Source organism: Adiantum capillus-veneris, chromosome 1 (assembly GCF_014529385.1).
Source record: "Adiantum capillus-veneris isolate H3 chromosome 1, ASM1452938v2, whole genome shotgun sequence".
Taxonomy (NCBI): Eukaryota; Viridiplantae; Streptophyta; class Polypodiopsida; order Polypodiales; family Pteridaceae; genus Adiantum; species Adiantum capillus-veneris.
Window position 1 is genome coordinate 37,658,042 of NC_140931.1, and position 20,767 is coordinate 37,678,808.

The following is a 20,767-nucleotide window of genomic DNA, read 5'->3' on the forward strand; positions in this document are numbered from 1 at the left end:
CTGGGGCGGAATTTCTTTACGCTTGCCTTCAACCAGCATTTTTGAAATTGAAAACGGCACAATATTAAGCTTTGGCACATTTTTCCTAAACATTGTATCGTAGTAATTAGGCGGGATGACCTACATTCCGTAGTGGAGCGGGGGAGGCGACTCGAGGGAAGAAAACTTAGGACTCGAGGTTAGCATCCCGCCTTTCAGTGCAAAAGCTGCTCTGAGGTCAGCATCCCTTTAGTGACGAGGGCAATGATGAGGAAGATGACGCTGCTGGTGATGATGATGCAGATGAGGACCCAATTCTTGCAAAGCTCCGAAGAGTTGAATAATTCCACGTGCTCAATCATACTTTAGCCAATGGCAATCACCCATTGGTTTAGAATTTTGCTATGCTTAGCTAAGTTTCTACCCAAAGACGCTTTAGGAGCCAGGTTTTTCGGTTCTAGCTCAGCATAGCAAACATAGGCTATTGGGTCACGGCTATGCTGGTAGACACACACACACACACACACACACACACACACGCACACACACACACATAGAGTGAGTGCCACTAAACGTAGCAAGTCGTGACTATAAACACGTGCGCACACTTACGGGTCCATGTTCGTGATAGATGCGAAGCAAGTTGTGAACTGGGTTGGTGCTGGAGGATATCGAGTTTGGACTTTGCAAAAGTTGTACACATGTTCCAGATTGTTACTTGCTGAATGGGGATGGCAATGGGCATGGGAAATGATCGAACACAATTGCACTGCATGGCATATAGATGAAGAGTCGGATACAATTTACATTAGGTTGCTTGATCCTTATTTAATTCCCAATCTTAGGCTCTTGGTCTTAAAGCAAGAGCTTGGGTTCATTCGTCATTACAAATTTACTTGAGTTGGATCCAAAAAATAGATTTAAGAGAAGTATGTCGAGCTCCAGCTCTATAGCTTGATCCTGTTGAAATAGCACGACTAAGAGTGGTATGTAGATATATTCCAGAGCCTTTTTGGCAATGATGTAACTTTTGAAATTTGTTTAATTGAAAAGCTACAAAATCAATTTTGGTTTGAAATCTCTCTCTTTATTGATGTGCTTTTGTGTAATTAATCTCTCTCTCTCTCTCATTGAAGGTAGAGAGAGAAAGGACAATCAATATGAAATGTTTGCAAGCATAAGTGAAAATGCACAATAATTTGCACGATAATCTTCTCTCTCCCCCCCCCTCTCTCTCTCTCTCTCGCCCAACATGGAGTGGAATAAATTGGCATTTGACATCATGTAAACAAGTATCACTAAGTTAATTTAATTTGTGTCATGGTAAGAGCGAGCGAGATCCGCCTACTGTCTCGCCGATAGGCGAGTCGCGCAAGCTAGTATATATATATGGCAACTATTAAACAGTGTCTAATAAGCTGCCCACACCATGTCTCTGTCGAGCATTTTTGTGCACTTCTGACTCCTATAGCATACACACCAATGCACAGAGCGCTCTATCAAGGTTATTAAATATATTTTTAGAGTTAAGAGTGGCGCGAACTGTATGTGATTAATGTGGGTACGCATTGCATCGAGGGGTGCCTTCACTGCTCATCAAACCCTTCACTGTCTGCGTCCCCCTTCCTTCTCGCCAGCCGTCGTTGCTCGTTTTGTTGCCTTCTCTTCTTCTTCTGCTATGGCCATGACTAAGAAAGTGGGTACCCACAATGGTACCTTCCACTGCGACGAGGCACTTGGTTGCTATATTATTCGCCTTACCGACAAGTTTGCTGGAGCTGAAATCGTGCGATCCAGAGACCAAAGTGTAAGCTGCTTTATGCATTTGAGGTGTTTTTTTCTCTTTATGCATTGCTTTACGTTATGTCCCCCCCCCCCCCCCCCCCCCCCCCCCCCCCCTCTCTCTCTCTCTCTCACTCACACACACACACACACATTTTTTACACTCTCTCTCATTTGGTCCCATAGGTCATATTTGACCTCCCAGGACGATAATAGAACTATCTATCTATCTCTCTCTCACACACACACACACACATACACACACACACTTTTAGTAATATCAGATTGAATTACTAATGGGAAACCTCAAAACGAGGAAAACCCATAGAGAACATTAAGTGCGGTAAATCAGATACAATCAAAGTAGAGCTGGTACTGAAGGGAGGAGAGCTCATCCAAGTCATGGGCAAATTTAAGAGAAACGTACGTGTCCTCCAAATTGTCCAAATCACTCAGACTCTACCAGTTGGGAGAACCTCAATGATACATCTCCACATAAACAATCGCTCTTTCAAAGGAAGCTTAGTATGCCACACTGTCATGACTTTGTTGCACCACCATGTAATACCTTTATTCATATTCCATACTATATTACAGTGTTCCTCTATCCAAGAAGATGACTGCAAATTGCAAGTTACCTTTTTTGCAGATAAAGAAAGTATCAAGGAACCAACATAATGCCAATCACCAAGTCGATCTCTAGCAGCAAGCGACGGAATGGGAGATCTGGAATCAACCATATTTTTTAATGATTTGTTACGTGTGTGTAATGTATTCCAAGAACAAAAGTAAGAGTAGCCTGTCGAAATGAAATTATATGTCCATTAGCGTTGACAACATCTGATATCACATCAATGCCTTCTCGGGAGAGAAAATATGTTTGTTTAGGAGACTGTTGGAGAAGAGTCTGATAAAAAAACAAACTCTCAAGTCTGAGTGAATTGCCACTCGTGTCATCTTGACCATGCCACAACAACTGCTCTGTGACTTGTTTCCAATCAGCTACAAGACTGGAAGCAAGGGGACAGCCAGGAATTGTAATTTGTAGCTTCAAATTTTTCAAAAATCACATCCCAGTTTAAAGGTTGCAAATGACCAAAAGCAAGTGTAGAAACCGCATCAGAACACAAAAAGGTAAACATCAATGTTCATGGTTGTTTTTGTTCGATAGTATCAATAACCACGTGGCCTTCCTCGCAATAATATGAGGACATAGATTTAAGATATTCAAATCCCCATAATACTTTGGAGTACATAGTTTATCCATAGCAGGTAGTCGCAATCCTTCTATGTGGAAGCAAGTAGACAAAAAATAGTCGAGGATGAAAGCATGAAGACGACGAGACACCAATGCAATGATGATAGAAAGGATTGCATATATGCCATCAAGATGGACTACACTATTCTGAATCGTACATGTAGGGGCCAGGTAGTCTGTAGACAATTTTCAATATTGCAATTTATACCTAATTTTATGCTTAACCCAATCCTAACGTTTGGCATTGTTCACCGACCAAGCCAAAGGATATCCAAGATGACACGTGACACATCCAACCCTATGTGTCCGTGGACAAGCTACAACACGATCAGGGTTCAGTCGGTCCAGTCAGTCTAGATTAGAAGTGATCTGGCACTTTTATGAGTCTATTTGTAGACCGTGCGTGCCTAGTCACTTAGTATAGATGCCATATCCTCTGGTTGCACACAACATGATCATAAGCATTCCCATCAGAATCCATTAGAATCAATTAGGGGATTTTTCCAATACATTTAGCCTATTTTACCTATTTTTGATATTTTTCACTTATTGATTTAAGTGACTTTCCAACAAAAGTAGATAGGGCAATTTGGGTAAGAAAATATAAGCAAACCAAAGTTAGCACTAAGTGGCAGAAGAGGCAACAGGAGCCAAGCTCAGCAGACAACTTCTCAGCAAGACCAAGCCTTGGTGGATTCCCTCCAAGCAGCAGATCCTTCCCATTCCTCAGCCTTAGCGTTTTTGCTCCATCGCTAGCCTCCACTTTGCCTTGGCGTTTTTTAGCAGATAAGTCTCAGTTTCAGCCCCAAAACGCAGGCCATCTCAACGTTTTTCCTCAGCTACCACCTGCGTTTTTCAGCCCTCGAAGAGCAGCAGATTCAGCCCCAAAAAGACCTCAGTTTTCAGCCATAAGACTTGTAGATTTTCAGCGTCAAAGACCTACGAAAACAGTCCCAGAATCAGCGTTTTTGGACTCGTAGATTCCAACCCATAGCGTTTTTGGACATCAGTAGAAAGATTGCAGATTTGAGCCCTTAGGTCGGTCTCGTCATCACCGTCGTCATCGTCAACATAGTCTAGACTTGCATCAGTCTCATGCATCACCATTGTACCAGATTGTGCAATCATAAGTAGACCACTCTCACCGACTAGAGTGGGCCTTCGTAGGAGGGTCTTACAACGTCTCTGGTGTCGTATCTCTCTTCTCTCTCTATCTCTCAGTCTTATACACTTTCACGCACAGTGTCCATTCACTTTGTTTGTGATCATAGCATTCTCTCATTAAGAACGGAAGGCTCTCCCTTCCATAAGAACAAAAGGAACCTTGAGCACAGTTCGGAGCACTCATCTTGAGCAAAGCGCAAACATTCATTCCATTGCACCTAACATTGGTATCAGAGCTTTGGCAGTGTTCTGTATCACTCAAGGAAAGAACCACAAGAATCACAAGAAGTTTTTTTGCTTGTTGCGGTCTCACGAACCCAAGTTTGCTTGGGCGTGTCGATTCCTAATCGTGTTTTTGAAGAGTGACAGGAATCCCATGAAAGAAGGGCTTGTCCAGCCTCCCCTTGTGTCTCTTTTCACTCATTGAGAGCGGACCGTGCACTTAGCGGCCGGCCCATCGACGTGAGGTGGGAAAAAGCAACCTTGGTGTGAGCGCAAGGCAGCCAAGGGATGTACCCGCGGAAAGGAGTAGAACTCGGGTGAAGAGACAACATGAAGCAAAGCAGAACAACATGAAGCTAAGGACCGCGAGCGCGACGAAAGAAACGAAAGAATTGCTGCACAACAAGAAGCAAATCGCATTGCTAAGGACCACGAGCGCGACGAAAGAAACAAAAGAATTGCCGCACAACAAGAAGCCAATCGCATTGCTTTAGAACGCGAGCGCGACGCATGAAAAGAACGAAAAGAACAAAAAGAACTAAGAAAGGAGGAAGCGGCAGCACGAAGCGCGGCCCTGGAGATCGAGCGAGAGGCTCAAAGAGAACTACGAAGTCAAGAGTTGGTTCGACAAGTACTTGCCTCGAAGTCTAAACCAGCCAAAGATCGTGGGAGTTCCTCAAGTGGCACAAGCCACGATGCGGATTCCAACAACCGAGTCACAGAGAAGTTGACTTTCAGTAAGTATGATGGTAAGATGGATGCTACAGTTATTCATTCTTGTTTGCATCAATTTAATGCTTATTTTGCGACAACTAAGAAGATAGGAAATAGCAAAGTTTTGACGGCAGCTATGTACCTTGCCGTTGATGCCATCAATTGGTACCACACATGGCAAGAGGCACAGCTAGCCGCGCACCTAGGGGCAGTCGAGGAACTCACGCCCCTTTCCTTCAATTGGGCTTATTTCCAAGACAAGCTCAAGGTGCGGTTTATGCCACCTCAGTACCTCGCAGGATTGAAGGACGATTGGCGCGCTCTCAAGCAAAATGGTATGCCGGTTATGTCTTTTTCTAATCGTGTTTTGCTGCTAGGTACCTAATTACGCAAGTCGGATGATGAACGCTGTAACAGACTTGCACACTCCAAGTCAAGAATCAACCGCGACAGCACCAAATAACCACTTCAAAACAATTCACAGATCACAATAGATTTGCACTGGCCCGGCGGAGTTCCGTGCCTAGAGATATTGGCCCCAAAGACTGGCGCCCCTTTTGGTATTTCTTTTTGTATTAATCAATTATCAAAGTACAAGAGAGCGGTCAGGGTTTCACTCTCAGACTCTGCGTCCAGATGCTCTGAGAAGTCATTCCCTCACCACTAATTTAAAGGTTACAAGGGATGCCCAAAAGCAGAGCCCCAAAAGCTTTTAAAATAAAAAGCATCAGTTCTCTTTCTCTCTTAGAGAGTCTTTTTCTCTTTTTTTTTTAATAAAAAAAAAGCAAAATTCGAGTTGCTCATCATTTTTCAAATTTTTTTTTCAACCTCCTCGATTTTGGGAAATTAAGGTTTCTGGCAGAAATTAGGGTTTGCAGGAATTTTAGGGTTTCTGGTAGAAATTAGGGTTTTTGCTGTCCGCCACGTCATCACTTTGTGACATACCCCCCTCTTGAAAGCATTGTAATCGACCGCGATTACGCCTGCAAAACCGACAAAAGCCATAAACTGTCTTAGCAGACACTGACTGTTAGTACCTACGTACTAGGAACACACATCTAGTACATGTACAAAATCGATAGTCACATCACAGGACATCACAGGACATCACATGACATTCAACATTCATTCGGATCTTAGACCATGATTTATCGGCAATGTAGCTAGCAATCACATCTAGGTCCAATCGGGACCTCATCGATGTCCGATTGACTAATCCCTATTGCAACCATGTCTATTCGAGATCAATCAGACCAAAATGTTGCAGTCATTTCGGCTATTAGTTCTTGCACTCACAAGAAGTCAAGAACAAATCAATATCATTATCAGGAATTCCATTTCATAAAGTCATCCAGCAGAATACTGTCAGCTCTCAGTATCCTTGAAGCTCAAAGAGACATCAATGACTTTAGTATCAAAATCGAGGCATCTGTTGACAAGGGAGCGGAGTGCCAAAATCTGTTCAGGAACAAGGATCTCCTCGTTTTCTTCCACTTCGGGTTGCTCATCAGGCTCCCCATCATCAGGCACATCACCCTTAACAGGGTTCAAGAGATTCACATGCAATGCATTGTGAATCCTCCAAGTATCTGGCAGTTTCAATCGGAAGGAGACATCATTTATCTTTTCAATAATCTGGAAAGGTCCGTAGTATCACATACTAAGCTTTGGAAAAAGCCTCTCCTTTCCCTTTTTCTTTCTTAGGCGTGCCTTCTCAAAAGTAATCCTCCTTCAATTTCAAGTCGCGACGATGGCGATCCGCTGCCTTTTTCTGTCGTTTTTGAGACTTCTCCAAAGTCTCGCGAACCTTGGCAAAAGCCGTATCCAAATCTCGCGAATATTCATCCGCTTCCAATATCTAATCTTTCGTGCTCAGGAAGGATGGAACCTTCGCAGCACTTTCAACAATCTCACATGGCGTCTTCCCCGTCGAAGAGTTTATCGTGTTACTGTAGGCAAATTCCACCAAAGATAGGTTCTTTTCCCATTGAGTCTTCTGATCCGAGATACAAGACTTCAATAAATCTAAAATCACTGAATTGGCAATCTCAAATTGCCCGTCAGTCTGCAAGTGGAACGATGACGAGAACTGCAACTGCGTGCCAATGTTCTCCCAAATTGCCTTCCAAAACAAACTCATAAATCTGGGGTCTCTGTCGGAGACAATCGTCTCAGACGTGCCATGTAATCGGAAAATCATCGTGATCATTCTGTGTTCTCGGGAGATCAAAAATGAAATCCATTGCAATACTTTCCCAGGGGTGGGTGGGTATGGGTAAAGGTTGTAACAATCCGTGTGCCTTATGCTTGTCAAACTTGACCTTCTGGCATACCAAGCAACTGCGCACAAACTCTTCCACATCCTTTTTGAGTCTTGGCCCAAAGAAGTATCTCTCTACCTCCTTCATGGTGGTAGCAATGCTGCGGTGACTCGTAAAAGGTGGACAGTGGCATTCAGTCATAACCTTATCCCTCAACAGTTGTGTAACGCACAACATAGTCTTTTTCATCAAGTAGCCTTTCTGAAGGGAGTATCCAGCTACTGTCTCCCCATCCCGTATCCGTGTGAAAATATCTGCAAAATCTGTATCTGTGGCATACTGATCGACCATATCCTCGAAGCTCCTATGATGTATCGCGGAAACAGCCAGAACCAACGGTTTCTTAGACAAAGCATCTGCCACCACATTCTTCTGTCCCTGCACATGGACAATCTGGAAGTGAAACTGTGACAAGATGTTCGCCCACCGCATCTGCTTTTCCGAAAGCTGCTTCTGTGACAAGAAGTAGCGCAAACTCTGATGGTCTGTAAAGACAATAAAATCCGCTCCTAGTAGGTAATGCCGCCACTGAGTAAGAGCATGGATAACCGCCAAAAGCTCTTTCTCATAGATCTGTGCTGTCATCTCCGGCCTAGAGAACAAACGGCTCTCGTAAGCTATGACATGGCCTTCTTGCATCAAGACTGCACCCAAACTACGACCACAAGCATCACAATATACTTCAAATGACTTCTGCAAGTCCGGCAAAGTCAAAATAGGTCTCGTAGTCAATTTCTCTTTCAGTGTCTGAAAGGCAGTCACCTCTGTGGGTCCCCACGAGAAAGGTACTCCTTTCTGTGTCAAGGTATGCAAAGGGGAAGCAACCTCTGCAAACTTTCATATGAACCGCCTGTAGTACGAACACAGTCCCAAGAAGCTTCTAACTTCATGGACATTCCTCAAATCGGGCCAATCACGGATAGTCTCTATCTTGGCCGGGTCCATTTGCACTCCTGCCTGCTGACACAATGTGTCCCAAAAAGTGTATCTCTGGTAGGAAAAATTCACTTTTCTTTGCATTAATCACTAACGTGTGATCTCGTAATGCCTGAAAGACTTGAAGCAGATGATCTTTGTGTTCTGCCTCATTCTTGGAGAAAACAATGATGTCGTCAAAGAAAGTGCCAACAAATAGCCTGTACTCTCGAAAAGTCCTGTCCATCATCCGGTTAAATGTCGTAGGAGCATTGGTTAAGCCAAAAGGCATCACCAAAAACTCAAATAACCCAAAAGTCGTCCGAATTGTTGTCGTGTAGACATCTCCTGGCGCTATCCTGATCTGATGATATCCACTCTTCAAGTCAATCCTGCTAGAGCACGAGGATCCCTGCAACCTGTTGAGTATATCATCGATCCTAGGAATCGGAAATCTGTTCTTGATGGTGATTTCGTTGAGAGTGCTATAATCGATGCACATTCTCCAAGATCCGTCTTTCTTCAAAACCAACAACATTAGAGACCAATACGGTGAAGTACTAGGTTGGACAAGACCCTTTTCTAAGAGGTCTTTCATTGGGTTCATAATCTTTTCATTCTGTAGTTGGCTCACACGATAAGGTGGCCGATTCGGTGGCGTGCTTCCAGGTATCAGATCAATGGTTTGATCTTCAGGCCCTCTGAAAAGCAATTGGCATGAGTGTGTAGAAAAATCTTGGTGTTCTTTTGATCAGGTCAAAACATATTCAACCTTTATCCATCGTTCAGTTCTCTCCCAAAAGAATGAGTAAGAAACTGAAGTTCATCAAGTACAATCTCTAAGCCCATCATTTATCAAAGTCGCTTTCTCGGCCCGGTAGTCAACCACGGCGTAGTTCTTGTGGTACCAAGGGATCCTGAGTAGAACGTCACTCGCGTGCCCTGAACACCCCTGTCATTGCAAACAAAGTTTGCCAATGCTCGGTGTAATGGCAATATCCCATCCGGGTGCCAGTCGAACTACCTCTGCCTGTGGCGTCAGTCTGTCGGACGTAATTCCAAATCGAGCCGTCAATTCCAAGTGAAAAGAAGTTGGCCTTGGCTCCTTCAAAAGAGCTTCTTGATCCTTCACTTTGCCCCAAAAGCGGAAAAGTTTGTACTTTCATCATTAGATTCGGTGCAGGTCCCACGCCATGTGGTACCAGTTCTGCTTTTCTATCTGCCTTTTCTGCCACATTCCTCAGCTGCTCTCGAACTCTCAGGCTTGTCGTCGTTCTTATCATTCTGTTCTTTCTGTGCCTTTTTAGAGCACTTCGCGGAGATATGTCCATGTTCCCCGCATCCAAAGCACTTCCCCTCTCTGATGAAGCGAGCTCTCTCCTCAGGAGTAAGCTTGGGTCGTGCATCATTTTTCTCTGGGTTGCTCTTTTTCTTTCTACTTCATTCCCAGAAGGCTGTTTGGCTCGTTGTGTCATGGCCTCATCTGTGGGGTAGGTCAGATTGCCAGAGTGAATGGCAAAGCACCGCTTCGCATGACTCATCAACTCCTGAATAGAAGCTGACTTCTGTTCCAAGCAGTGATCTTGGATCTCTGTAGGTAGACCCAAGGTAAACCGCTCAATCTGTTCTCTGAACGAGATCTTCTTGAATGAAGAGGCGGGTAGAAAAGAGCTCCGGAATCTTTCACAATAAGCATTGATTGTATCTTTCTTGGTCATCCGAAGATGGTTCCAAGCAGCTCGTACATCTTGTTCATATTCTTGCGTCAACCAAGAAGAAATAAAAAGCTTAAATTTCAGCCATTTAACTGGCGCACTCTTGTTAAAAGAAGCGTGGACCACCAAGTACGAGCATTCCCCTTGAGGTAAGAGGTAGCTCTCCGAATCTTGGAGTGCTCTGAATAGCGTCCTCCCGCGAAAGCGATGTCTAACTGCTGTATAAAAGACAAAGCCTTCGAAGCATCTGAGTATCCTGAAAAGTATCAAACTTGATCGAGTGGCCACCTTCCTTAAACTCTCGGACTTTCTTGCTTTTATCTTCGAGAAAGTCATACTGGTTGGCTTTGTAAAAATTCTTCTTGTTCGCTTAAAACTTTCCGTCATCGGAATCTGAGCTGTCTGTAGACGAGTCCTCAGTAGAATTGTCAGTGTCTGGGCGAGATGTAGCCTTCTTCTTGCCCTTTCCGAAGCTTTGTTTCTTGCTTCGCTTTTTACCTTTTCTGTCTTCTTTGCTCGAATCTGAAGAGCTAGAAGAATTGTCAGAAGAAGAAGAAGAAGAAGAACTGGGTACTTCTTCAAATCGAACATGCTTCTTTTGTTTCTTTGCCTTGTCAAATGTGGACCGACGACCCAAATATCCCGGGAAGTCAGTGCCTTTCTTCTGCTTTTTGCCGTGCTTTTTGCCTTTCTTTTGCACGTCGAAAAGCTGAGCAATCCATGCCTCAACCACGTTCTCCAGTTCCTTCTCCGTATATTTCTTGGAGGCAGAAGATTTCTTGAGAGCGGGTTTCGGGAGTGGTGTTGTGGTTCTCTGCCACTCCATTTGTACCTCTTCCAAAGAGGTCTGGTTCATATATTTTGCCATCTTCGGGTCCTTGGCAAAATTGAGCATCATCTTTGTTGCATCGCTAATCAATTGACGACGCTCCATCTCTCGTTGCTCCACCTGAGTAGGCCGAGGTGGGCCATACTCTCTGTCTGAATCTTCGTTGTGATCCCAGCCCGCATTTCCAGATGCAGAGGGAGTCGACTGATCATTGCCTGAAGTCATAGGTGTCGCGGAAAAAAATTTTCGGGGATTGGATTTCCCGTAGAAGAGAAATCAGCCGTGCTCTGATACCACTGTAACAGACTTGGACACTCCAAGTCGAGAATCAACCGCGACAGCACCAAATAACCACTTCAAAACAATTCACAGATCACAATAGATTTGCACTGGCCTGGCAGAGTTCCGTGCCTAGAGATATTGGCCCCAAAGACTGGCGCCCCTTTCGCTATTTCTTTTTGTATTAATCAATTATCAAAGTACAAGAGAGCGGTTAGGGTTTCAATCTCAGACTTTGCGTCCAGATGCTCTAAGAAGTGAGGCCCTCACCACTAATTTAAAGGTTACAAGGGATGCCCAAAAGCAAAGCCCCAAAAGCTTTTAAAATAAAAAGCATCAGTTCTCTCTCTCTCTTAGAGAGTCTTTTTCTCTTTTTTTTTTTATAAAAAAAAAAGCAAAATTCGCGTCGCTCATCATTTTCCAAATTTTTTTTTTCAACCTCCGCGATTTCCGGAAATTAAGGTTTCTGGTAGAAATTAGGGTTTGCAGGACTCTTAAGGGTTTTTGGTAGAAACTAGGAAATCTGCTGTCCGCCACGTCATCACTTTGTGACAAACGCAAAGAGGCATTCCTTTATGGATTGACGAGTATATCAAGTACGATGTCGAGGTGCTCGATCCAATCGATCTCAACAAGGCGGTAGCGATTGCTCTCGCACAAGAGATAAAGCACAACAATGGAAAGCCTAAGGAGAACAAGACGTCCACAAGTATCTCGCAGACTTCTCAAAACCCTCAGAACTGTAAGAACGGTAAGAATGGTAACTTTTTTAACCAATCTTCCAATAGTCTCTCTCAGAAAAGAATTCTTCCAATGAATCTAAGGGTAAGGCTCAAACAATTGCTAAACCTAAGTTTACTTCAGATGAAAAGGTAGCATAAGGAATTGTAGGAGGATACATCACGTCGGAAGAGCAAAGCACTTATTCTAAGGAAGGTCGTTGTTTTCATTGTCACATTAAGGGTCACATAAAAAAAACATGTCTTAAGCTTGAATCGAATGAATCTAAAGAATCCACAGAACCCACTTTGTCCATGCAATCAATGATAACACGAATGTGTCCCAAGTTTCTCATGACACTCCCATTGATGATTCTCTCATTAAATGTTATGGTCATATGATGGGGCAGCGTTTTGTCATATTGTTTGACCTAGGTCGTATGCATGATGTGATCAGTCCCTCTCTTGTTGAGAGAGCCCGCCTAGAAGTTAGTCAGAGATCTTCTATGGAGGTCTCTGGCTTTGTTCCCGGTATGGACGCTCTCATCACGGAGGAGTGCTTTGATGTGTTGTTTGCAATTCAAAAAGCTGCCTTCACTAGAAGATTTGTTGTCTCTCCTCTCTCAGGATGTGATATGATTTTGCGCATTCAATGGTTTCGTGATGCTAACCCTCTCATTGATTGGGAGGCTAACACTTTCACTCTCAATGCCAAAAGTGATTCTCCCATTGTCATTCATGGAGAGGACATAGTTCATTCTCCATCTCTCATTGCTAATATGCAGGACAAGATTGAACGGATTCATGAGAAGGAGACTCTCAGTCTCTTTTTCTCCAAAGCATGACACACAGGATTTGCATGATTATGAGAAGCATGATGAATTGAATGACGATGATTTGCATGATCAAGATGTGATTTCTCACAAGCATGATGAGTTGCATGAAAAGGATGTGATTGTTCACAAGAAGGATGATGTGTTAGTTGATGCTTTTTCTAGCGAAGCTAACCTCGTTGTAGATTCGATCAATCACGAAGAACCGATCTTGGATTTCGAGTCGAGGTCCAAAGAACCCCCACAGGACGATTCGATCATTCAAGAAGAAGCGATCTTGGCTCTTGAGCCTAGGTCCAACGAACCCTCACAGGAAGTATTATGTGTTCGCATGATTAGTACGCGCGCATTGTTCGAGTGTTTCATTTGAGATCGTTTCGTATATTTTAGTCAGCATCTTTATGTGATTCCTTTTCCTAGGCATGACATATTGTATGTTGAGCACGTTTCTCTCATGGATGAGCACGAATGTATGCGGATTTCTCATGAAAAGCTGAAAAGTATGTATGTAAGGAAGTCACATTCCATGTCTCTTCCTTGGCATGACACAGTTGTAGAAAGAGCACATAAAAGTATGAGCACGAAGCATGGGCATTTCCGTTGTGAATTGCCAAAGTTGATTGCTCTAGATCAAAAGAGAAAGATGCGATCTCATTGTTTGCATGTGTTTGATGAATGGTTTGGCACTCTGTCTCTCTGTTCATCTACATTGCATGCATAGTCTTTGAGGAAGACACGATTTTTTCCACTCACTTTACATGGAATAGGTATGTTCATGGTTTTGTGTTGGAAATGGTTTCAGGGATTTTCAGCTATGGAGATTCTTGAAGAAGAAGGAAGCATGACTCTCGACGAAGTTGAAGCATTGAAGGAGTCACAAAAGACTTTATGTCGCTTTCGGTGCGGCCCAAAGAAGCAAGCGTTGCAGACCTTTATGAAGTTCAAGTACCGCACGACCCACACATCAGAGTGGGCCGGCGAAGAGTCCCTTCTAGGATTCCGGATGCTATTGGCGATCTCCCTCGACGCCATATAGTTCGGTACCAGTACCGCACTTTGAAAAAGAGGGGATGTAACGTGACACATCCAACCCTATGTGTCCGTGGACAAGCTACAACATGATCAGGGTTCAGTCAGTCCAAATTAGAACTGATCTGACACTTTTGTGAGTCTATTTGTAGACCGTGCATGTCCAATCACTTAGTATAGATGCATATCCTCTGGTTGCACACAACATGATCATAAGCATTTCCATCAGAATCCATTAGAATCAGTTAGGGGATTTTTCCAGTGTATTTAGCCTATTTTACGTATTTTTGACATTTTTCACTAATTCATTTAAGTGACTTTCCAACAAAAGTAGGTAGGGCAATTTGGGTAAGAAAATATATAAGCAAACCGAAGTTAGCACTAAATGGCAGAAGAGGCAACAGGAGCCAAGCTCAGCAGGCAACTTCTCAGCAAGACCAAGCCTTGGTGGATTCCCTCCAAGCAGCGGATCCTCCCCATTCCTTAGCCCTAGCGTTTTTGCTCCATCGCCAGCCTCCACTTTGCCTTGGCGTTTTTCAACAGATAAGCCTCAGTTTCAGCCCAAAACGCAGCCTATCTCAGCGTTTTTCCTTAGCTACCACCTGCGTTTTTCAGCCCTTGAAGAGCAGCAGATTCAGCCCCAGAAAGACCTCAGTTTTCAGCCATAAGACTTGTAGATCTTCAGCGTCAAAGACCTATGAAAACAGTCCCAGAATCAGCGTTTTTGGGTTAGTCGCATATTCCAACCCATAGCGTTTTTGGACAGCAGTAGAAAGATTGTAGATTTGAGCCCTTAGGTCGGTCTCGTCATCACCGTCGTCATCGTCAACATAGTCTAAACTTGCATCAGTCTCATGCATCACCATTGTACCAGATTGTGCAATCATAAGTAGACCACTCTCGCCGACGAGAGTGGGCCTTCAGAGGAGGGTCTTACGTCTCTGGTGTCGTATCTCTCTTCTCTCTCTATCTCTCAGTCTCATACACTTGCATGCATAGTGTCCATTCACTTTGTTTGTGATCATAGCATTCTCTCATTGGAACGGAAGGCTCTCCCTTCCATAAGAAGAAAAGGAACCTTGAGCACAGTTCAGAGCACTCATCTTGAGCAAAGCGAAAACATTCATTCTGCTGCACCTAACACAAGATGCCGCACAAGCTGATCCGGCTTCACTATCTCACCTTGCCATAATATAAAATGCCAATCCATTTGATGCAATGGCAAATGTTAGATTTTTGAAAGTTAATACGTAGACCAATAAATGTGTAAGGATTCCATGATACACTGAACATCATCAGGTGATTTCTAGGTAGAACATTGAATCATCAGCATACGTTTGTGTCACAAAATGATTGCAAAACGGTAGTTTCAATCCATGTAACTCACCAGATGCCATCAAGGAGTCCCAAATAAAGCAGTAGAGGATGAGTGGCAATAACACACAACATAGCACTTAAAGGACATCCTTGCCTGACAGAATGACAGAGATATTACAACCGAGTAAGCTCACTAGCAATTATCTGGGAGGATTCACTATGTTCATGAAGAAAGTTGACTACACGACATATTCTAAAATCAAAGCCCAAGCCTGCCATGATTTGTGCAATGAAGTTGCAATGAATAGTGTCAAATAGTTTCTCTATATCAACCTGCATGATAAGTACATCTTGTTTAGTATATTTTGCATACTCAATGCAGATAAAAGCATTCGCCAATATTATCCATAATTTGTCGACGAGGAATGAATCCATATTGAGCGGCATATATGTCAGAAAACAAATGATCTTTATTACGTGTAGCAATCATTTTCGACATTAGGTTGTAAATGACCGGTATTAGTGTAATTGTAGGTGCAGCGGAAGTGAATGTTGAACTTTGCTCAAGATAAGTGCTCCGAACTGTGCTCAAGGGTTCCTTTTACTTGCGGAAGAGAGAGCCTTCCGTTCCTTTAGTGAGAGAGTGCAATGATCACAAACAAAGTGAATGACACTGTGAATGAAGGTGCTGAGAGAGAGAGAGAGAGAGAGAGAGAGAGAGAGAGAGAGAGAGAGAGAGAGAGAGAGAGAGAAGAATACGACACCAGATGGTTCTCAAACCCTCCTCCAAGGGCCCTCCTCTCTATGGCGAGAGAGGTCTATGCTATTGATTTCACAAATCTGGTACAATAGTCTAGATGCAATGGACTTTTTGACGATAATGATGACGAGGACGGGTTGAAATCTGAAAACGCTAGGGACTGAAATCTGCAAATCTGCTAATTGCTGAATTCTGACACTATGACAGTGATGGCGACGACGCGACGACGACGCGTTGGAAACGCAGATGCTGAAATTTTGGACAGTAGGCTGAAACTGAAAACACTAGCTGATCTGATGCTAGGGCGAGGATCTGCTGCGGGTAGGTGAGATCTGCGAGGCTAGGGGCTGATTCAGCGGTGTCTAAGTGCTGATGCAAGGGGTTGATCTGTCGCCGGGAAAGTGCAAAACGCTAGAGGTCTTTGCAAGATGCAAAAACGCTAGGCCTGATTTGCAATCTGCTAAAAACTCTAGGTTGGTTTTGTTGTAGAAAACGCTAGGCCGATCTGCAACCAGAACGCAATCTGATTCTTGTTGGCTGGAAAACGCTAGGCCTCTTGCCGGTCTTGCTGAGAAGGTGCACTACAAGTTGCTGGGACTTCTGCTGCCTCTTATGCCAGAAAGTGCTAGCGCTAGGTTTCTTATATAGTCACTTAGCAAATTTGCCCTACTCAGTTTTCCAACAAAAGTCACTTATTAATAATATGTGAAAAATGGTTCTGTGACTGTAAAACTGACTGTCATGCTGATGATCATGCTGTGTGCAACCAGAGGATATGCAACTACTCCTGGACATGCACGGCCTACGCACAGGCTCACAAAGTGCCAGAACACTTCCTAAACTGATTTGAACCCTAGACTTGAAGTAGCTTGTCCACATGCACATAGAGTTAGATGTGCACGTGACATCCCCTCCTTTTCAAAGTGTGGTATTGGTACCGAAATGTATAGCGTCCAGGGAGTGCGCCAACAACTCCGAGAATCCTGCGAAGAACGCTTCGCCGGCCCACTCTGATGTGTGGGTCGGGCGATACTTGAACTTCATGAAGGTCTGCAATGCTTGCTTCTTTGGGCCGCACCGAAAGCGACAAAGTGATCTATTGTGGCTTCAATGCTCCAACTTCGGCTATGGTCGTGGATCTACCTTCTTCAAGAATCTCCAAGGAAGAAAATTTCTGAAACCATTTTCAACACAATCTTGAACATACCCATTCCAAGTAGAGTGACTGGAAAAATACTATGCTTCCGACAAGACTGTGCATGCAATGCAGATGAACAAAGTGACGGAGTGCCAAACCGTTCACCAAAACACGCAAAAAATGGAATCGAAACTTGTCTTTCCAACCTAATCAACTGTGGCAAATCACAACGGAAATGCTAATGCTTGATGGACAATTTTTCTTTTGCTCTTTCTAAGACCGTGTCATGCCAAGGAAGAGACATGTAAAAGCGATTGACAAAACGGACAATCAGCAAACAAAGGTGAATTTCTTGAATGCAAACTTAGTTTCTTTTCGAGAGAAATCCGCATACATCCGTGCTCATCCATGAGTGTGTCATGTGCATCGTACAATACGGCATGCCTGTGGAAAGAAAACACATAAAGACGGGGACGAAAATACAAGAAACCGTCACGAAAGAAAAACTCGAACAATGCGTGCTGACTAATCATGCAAACACACAATACTTTTTGAGTGGTTCTTTGGTCCTCGACTCGAGAGCCAAGATCGATTCTACGTGTTTGATCGTATTTGCAAAATGAGGTTGGCTTCACTGGCAAAAGCATCATCTAAACCATCATCCTTGTGAACAATCACATCTCTATCATGCAAAACATGTGTGTCGTGCTTCGAAAAAGGAATGACTGAGAGAGTCTCCTTTTCTTGTTCTTTTTCGTGTTCCATTTCATGTGTCTTTTCTTGTTCTTTGTCATGCAACAAATGATGCTTCTCTAGAATGAGACTACGTGTTTTATCCTTGTCCAAAACATAAGAGTGAGAGATTAGTGACAGATGGAATCTTAGTGTCACATTGAAGAACCACGAGAGGTGCTCCTTCAACTGCGAGACTGAGAGTGTTTTCTTTCCAACAAACTTGTGGATTATGACCTTTAAACCATTTAATCCAAAAATCACATCGTATTTTGAGAGAGGAGAAATCAAAAACTTTCGACGAAAACAGACATTTTGAATGGACACGGTCACATCAGGACATTCATGAGTTAACGAAGAGTGCATGCCAAGAGCAAACCCATAGGCCGCAATGGGATCAATGGGTCGAGCTTCAAGACGTGTGCTCTTCACGAGAGTCGCTTATCACATCATGTATACTACCGGAATCAAAGAAGACCACAATGCGTTGACCATTCACATAACCATAACAATGCATGAGAGATGCATCATCATGATTGTGAGAAACTTGGGACACATTAGTGTGCTCTCTCATTGCATTAATAAAGATGTGAATTCTGTGGGTTCCTTTGTGGGTTCTTTAGGTTCGTTCTTAGGACAATCTCGTCTTATGTGACCCTCAGTGTGACATTGATAACATCTTCCTTTCTTAGAATAAATGACTTGTTCTTCTTAAAATTCCTTATGCGGCTTTTTCATATGGGGTGAGCTTAGGTTTAGCAGGTGTATTAGCTTTACCCTTAGATTCATTTTGAGAGTTCTTTTCTGAAGGATTAGAGGAAGATTGGCCAGAAGAGTTACCGTTCTTACCGTTTTGTGGGTTTTGAGGAGTCTGAGAGGTACTGTGAGAAGACTTGTTCTCCTCAGGCTTTCCCTTGTTGTGCTTCATCTCTTGTGCGAGAGCAATTGCTACCGCCTTGTTGAGATCTACGGGGTGGAAGACTTCAACATCAAACCTGATACAGTCGTCCAATACGAAAATAAAAGCCTCTTTGCGCTTCGCATCCGATTTGTGTAATTGGGTGCCAAGCTGCAAAACACGGTTAGGAAAGGACATGATTGGGGTACCATTTATCTTGAGATTGCGTCAATCTTCCTTTAATCGCGCTAGGTACTGAGGTGGCAAGAACCGTGTCTTGAGCTTGTCTTAGAAGTCGGCCCAATTGAAAGAAAGGGATATACCTTCCTCGGCTTCCTCTAGGTGTGCAGCCAACTGTGCCTCTTCCACGCTTGATACCAATCAATGGCATCACCGGCAAGATACATGGCTGTCGTTAAAACTTTGCTATTCCCTGTTTTCTTAGTTGTCGTAAAATAAGCATTAAATTGATGCAACCAAGAATGAATAACATTAGCATCCATCTTACTGTCATACTTACTGAATGTCAACCTCTTCGTGACGGGGTTGTTGGAATCCGCTTCTCGACTTGTGCTACTTGATGATTCATTGAGTGGCTCGGACTTCAAGGTGAGTACCCGTATGACCAACTCTTGCATGCGTTGGTCTCTCTGCGCCTCACATTCTAATTCCAAGGCCGCTCGTCTTTCTTCGGCCGCCATGCGCGCGTGCTTACGCTCACGCTCCAAGGCTACCCTTCTTTCTTCAGCCGCCAAGCGCGCTTGCTCGCGCTCGCGATAAAAAATGGCGCGTTGCGCCTCTTGTTGTAGCATCATGTCCATCATCGTCTTGACCAAAGCCTCCATAGGATTTGGTACAAACCGTGGCGTAGATGGGGAAGGGGGAGGGTCGGAAAAACCTTTTGACGGGGAAAATTCTTCTTCACCACCTCCATGCTCATCACCCTCATGCAAAGTATCCTTTTCGCTTCAGGTGATGACCATACACTGAGATCTAGGGTTCTTAAGTTCGCGAGGAACTTGGGTTCTTGAGGTTCTTGGGTTCTTGGGGTTCTTGAGTTCTTGAGGTTCTCCAGTTTCTTAGCTTGCAATCGGTGTTTGAGAAGGCTTTTCTCTTACCCGAGCTCGACTCTTCCTTGCGGGCGCACCCCTGGGCGGCCTTGCGTTCACACCAAAGTTGCTTTTCCCCACCTCACGTCGATTGGCCGGCCGCTAGGTGCATGGTCCGCTCTTAATGAGTGAAAAGAGGAACAAGGGGAGGTTGGACAAGACCTTCTTTCTTGGGTTATGTGCCACTCTTCAAAAACACGATTAGGAATCGACACGCCCAAGTGGACTTGGGTTATGTGCGGCCGCAACAAGCAAAATTTTTTCTGTGGTTCTTTCCTTGAGTGATACATAACACTGCCAAAGCTCTGATACCAATGTAAGGTGCAGCGGAAGTGAATGTTGAACTTTGCTCAAGATGAGTGCTCCGAACTGTGCTCAAGGGTTCCTTTCACTTACGGAAGGGAGAGCCTTCCATTTCTTTAGTGAGAGAGTGCAATGATCACAAACAAAGTGAATGACACCGTGAATGAAGGTGCTGAGAGAGAGAGAGAGAGAGAGAGAGAGAGAGAGAGAGAGAAGAATACGACACTAGATGGTTCTCAAACCCTCCTCCAAGGGCCCCCCTCTCTATGGCGAGAGAGGGGGGCCCTTGGAGAGAGAGAGAGAGAGAGAGAGAGAGAGAGAGAGAGAGAGAGAGAGAGAGAGACGAATACGACACCAAATGGTTCTCAAACCCTCCTCCAAGGGCCCCCCTCTCTATGCTATTGATTGCACAAATCTGGTACAATGGTCTAGATGCAATGGACTTGCCGACGATGTCGACGACAAGGACGGGCTGAAATCTGAAAATGCTAGGGACTGAAATCTGCAAATCTGCTAATTGTTGAATTCTGACATTGTGACGGTGATGGCGATGACGCGATGACGACGCGTTGGAAACTCAGATGCTGAAATCTGCAGACAGCGGGCTGAAACTGAAAACGCTGGCTGATCTGACAGTATTGCGAGGATCTGCTGTGGGTAGGTGAGATCTGCGAGGCTAGGGGCTGATTCTGCGGTGTCTAGGTGCTGAAAACTGAAAACGCTGATGCAAGGGGCTGATCTGTCGCCGGGA

The 20,767-nt window shown here is 44.1% G+C and overlaps 1 protein-coding gene across 2 annotated transcripts in view; it reads left to right on the forward strand.

Annotated features, from left to right (window-relative positions):
- The first annotated feature begins 1,342 nt into the window (after positions 1–1,342).
- The window catches only part of LOC147464561 (MYG1 protein C694.04c-like), a 128,918-nt gene continuing 109,493 nt past the window's right edge, over positions 1,343–20,767 (forward strand). For both annotated transcript variants that reach the window (XR_015188538.1, XM_086515628.1), the window contains exon 1: positions 1,343–1,786. Coding sequence is in view for 1 of the 2 variants with exons in the window: in XM_086515628.1 (XP_086371754.1) it covers positions 1,535–1,786 (252 nt within the window). In the remaining variant the exon portion in view is untranslated. The remainder of the gene's footprint in view (positions 1,787–20,767) is intronic.